The sequence below is a fragment of the Antrostomus carolinensis genome, unplaced genomic scaffold (assembly GCF_000700745.2).
Source record: "Antrostomus carolinensis isolate BGI_N321 unplaced genomic scaffold, ASM70074v2 scaffold22981, whole genome shotgun sequence".
Taxonomy (NCBI): domain Eukaryota; kingdom Metazoa; phylum Chordata; class Aves; order Caprimulgiformes; family Caprimulgidae; genus Antrostomus; species Antrostomus carolinensis.
Window position 1 is genome coordinate 85900 of NW_010292343.1, and position 3993 is coordinate 89892.

Below are 3993 nucleotides of genomic sequence, written 5' to 3' on the forward strand. Positions count from 1 at the left end.
AGGTATGGCATACTCAACTAAGGCAGATGTTAAGGTTGCAACTGGTGGGTAAAAGGCAGACAGTGGGTAGAGGAAGAAAAGCTTCTGCTAAACACAGCTCAACAAAATAGTACATTCAATTTCCAGCTTTCATACACAAAAATCTAAGCTGTGTTAAAAGATACACAGATGTCAAACTAGGCATCCTCTAGACCAGTGCTTTTTAAACTTCAGATGGTAGATACCTAAAAAATGTTTCCATGAAACTGTGGAATCCTTCTGAAATTTCATATCCATATATCACAGAATCACAGAATCACAGGATGTCAGGGATTGGAAGGGACCTCAAAAGATCATCTAGTCCAACCCCCCTGCCAGAGCAGGAACCTAAATGAGATCACACAGGAATGTGTCCAGGCGGGTCTTGAATGTCTCCAGAGAAGGAGACTCCACAACCTCCCTGGGCAGCCTGTCCCAGGGCTCTGTCACCCTCACTGTAAAGAAGTTTTTTCTCAAGTTTAAGCAGAACCTCCTGTGTTCCAGCTTACACCCACTGCCCCTTGTCCTACCATTGGGCATCACTGAGAAGAGCCTGGCTCCATCCTCCTGACATTCGCCCTTAACATATTTATAACATTAATGAGGTCTCCCCTCAGTCTCCTCCAAGCTAAAGAGACCCAGCTCCATCAGCCTTTCCTCATAAGGGAGATGCTCCACTCCCTTGATCATCTTCGTGGCTCTGTGCTGGACTCTCTCAAGCAGTTCCCTGTCCTTCTTGAACTGTGGGGCCCAGAACTGGACACAATATTCCAGATGTGGCCTCACCAGGGCAGAATAGAGGGGGAGTGCTGTATTGCTGTATGGCTGCCCAGCACACATGACTCAGTTTTCTGCTGCAATCACTGGTCCATTTTCTTTAGCTGGGAAATCAATCTAAGCAGTTCCTGCCACTTCCCTTCCTGGTCAAGCTTCTTGTTCCTTTGCTTGTGCCACAGTCCCCTAAGAAAAGTTTCTGCAAGGCCACAGTCTCAACTATATCATCGAAATACATCAGGTTAAAAATGACAGCTACCCCCAAAACTGGGAGTTCATTTGTTCATTTCTGTTTTAAACACAAATAATTTTGGTGCTCTGCTGGTGAAGGTACCAACAGCTTCATAGTCACAAAAAGGGAATGATAAATACCAACATGGGAACAGCAGAAACGTTAAAAATACGAGGGACTTGAGCTAGGCTGGGCAAGCAAAAGGAGCAACACTACAAGGTAAAACCAGCACACTGAAATTCCTCTGGCAATGCAAGGTAAACTCTAGCCAACCACTCAGTGTCTTGAGTAGGCTCCAGAACCGCAACAAGAGCCACGATTCTCTGCCCAAGTTAAAATGTTTTTGTGGAATGGCAGGTGTTTTTAGATTAAAGTTCTCATCTACTTCAACTTTAATAGCTTGTAAAATACAAACTGAAGCATGTCAGAATGGCTAATTTCATCTTTCCCAGATGGGTGGATATGGCAATGTTGAGAAGTTTAATGCCAAATATCAGTATCTGCACCAGATTTTTGGCAGGATGTTAGAGGTTACTAGCACTTATTTTACCAGTTATTATTTTTCAAAATTAACTTCTGTTTCCAGGACACATTTCCCATTTAAGCAAAAAATTATAAACATTCATCAGTCAAATATTCTCAGCTGATCAAGGTACCACATGCAGCAACATTTGACCTGGTTATATAAGAGCTGTTCCTCCATCCCAAGATTAAAAGCAGCATACAAAAAATAACAACGGAGTGAGGAAAAAATATCAGTATTTAGTATTAAAAAAAAAAAAAAGAGAACTCTGAGTTCTCTTCTGTTACAAACTGCAACAGCAGAAACTTGCAAGTAGCCTGATATTCAGAAGCACGTGCAGTGCCTCAAGCTTCCCTCCCCTCCTGCAGGTCAGGCAGGCTGTACCTGTAACCACGTGCTGCAGATCTCATGAGAAAGTGGGGAGTATATATAATAATAGTGCCACAGTACACATGAGAAATAAATTCAGTAATGCCGCCCAGCCCAAGCCACAAGGAAGCTTTTAGTTCCCACGAAACCAGGACTCAGAATTACAGTAATAGTTCTCTTTGACAGACAGAACAATTGAAAGCCAAGCTATCGGTGCCTCTACCCCAAACAAAGCTCTGTTCCAGTCCAAAGTCCTTTGCATCAAAACTCTTCTGATAACTTTCTGACTGGCTCATTGACTTAAAAAGTCAACACTCAAAATACCTTCAGGTGTGTCTTCACACCTGCAAAGCCAATATTTCTATCTCATGCTTTTGCTGGTGAGTTTATCCAAGGGAAATCTGGACTTTTCATCTTTTGTGGCTTTGGACTGCTTCCCACAAGTTGAGTTACTGACTTCTGATAGCAAGATCCACCCATCCCTGAAAGAGTCATGACTTTCCTCTGAAAACCTAGCTGAGCAGCCTGGGAGGTACAGAACAGCTTCTGCTTTTAACAGAGAGAAAGAAAAGCTGAGACAGCTCAGGCACTGGCAGGACTACATCATTTAAACACCTTTCTGCCTGTAACACATTAGAGTACGTAAATCCAGTAACAGGAATTGGTATCCATATAGTTCTGACAACTCCTGTGCTGAATGCTACTGACCACGAAGAAACTGCCTGCTCTGCCTGACAGCATGACTTCTGACAGCATGACTTCTATCTCATAGCCAATCTAGCAGTACAGAGTTTAGGAATTTCTGCTGATGTCCTCCATGACATGAGACACATGTGACAGAAATGACAAGTTTGGTCATTTCTAAAGTAGTATTTTCCAATCTAACTTGTTTGGAAACAAGCTGCTTGCAAAACTGCAGAACTCGGTTATACAAGGCAAGAAGCATTCATAAAGAAGTCCTTTTCTCAAAATACAAGTATTCGCCCTGCTGCAACATGACCCAAGATCTAAGAAGCTACAAGCACTTCACAGAATCCCTGGGGAAGTCATGCTCAGCACTGTACACAGACTTACCTCCTTATCAATCAGCCTCAGTGCATACTTCACTTCAGGATCCTTCAGAGTAATTGCAGGATGAGGATTCCTGAAGAGCCTCAGGATGGTGGTGTAGATGAGCCATATTGGGTACGTCACAACCCGACTCAACTGCAGCGATACAGAAAGAGTGTTAGCCACATGTACATAACCAGAGAAAGTTATTTGGGTAAGAAGGCATACGGCAGCATGACATGACAATCCAACCACCAAAAAACCTATGTTTCTTTGTACTAATACGAGCAGGAAGAAGAAGTATTAAAAAAACCCACCAGCCAATGTAACACACACATTTGTTTTATAAATACCTGGTGCTACTCCCACGTTGAGGCACTTGGCACACTGGCAGAGGGTTGCCACAGCCAGCAGCTTGATAGAAGCGAGGATGCCACGGCTCCGTGTCCCCAGGCCCAGCTGTTAGCGAGGCTGAGCACGTATGTCCAGCAGGCACGGACAGACACACACACGTGCCCAAATACACACCTGGCTGGCCACACTGATCGACACAGACAGATGCTCACACAAACAGCACCCACGGCCTCATCCTGTTCCCCTCCCTGGCCCATCGGGATGAAGGTCTGTTAGTAGGAAATACACACACATGCGATAAGGTGGATTCACCATGAGCTGGTGAAGGTCTCTGCAGCAGCTGTCCCCAGTCTCCCCAGTTGCTGACAGCAGCAGTAGGAGCTGCTGTTGCACACACCCCTTCACACCCCATCACATGTGCTGTTGACCCCCAAGTAATTAGGGGTCTCACACTTGACCACAGACCACACTCCCTCTCTGGCAGCTGGCCAGGACCGCCAGCCCCTCCAGCAGTCTCACCCTCAGAGAGGCACACACGCCTGGCTCCCAGGCCACCTCCCCTACTTGCTGGCTAGCCCATCTTGATCTTTGCTAGCCACTGCACACTCATGCTGGGTGCTGGCACCACAGACACAGCAGCCCTCTGACCCACAGTCTGGCTGCAGGCACTAGT

The 3993-nt window shown here is 45.5% G+C and overlaps 1 protein-coding gene across 1 annotated transcript in view; it reads right to left on the minus strand.

Annotated features, from left to right (window-relative positions):
* The window catches only part of LOC104531905 (NADH-cytochrome b5 reductase 3), a gene marked incomplete at its 5' end in the record, with an annotated part of 14517 nt that extends 11273 nt beyond the window's left edge, over positions 1 to 3244 (minus strand). Inside the window, one exon of the mRNA XM_010176940.1 lies at positions 2991 to 3244. Coding sequence (XP_010175242.1) covers positions 2991 to 3244 — 254 coding nt within the window. The remainder of the gene's footprint in view (positions 1 to 2990) is intronic.
* Between the last annotated feature and the right edge of the window lie 749 nt (positions 3245 to 3993).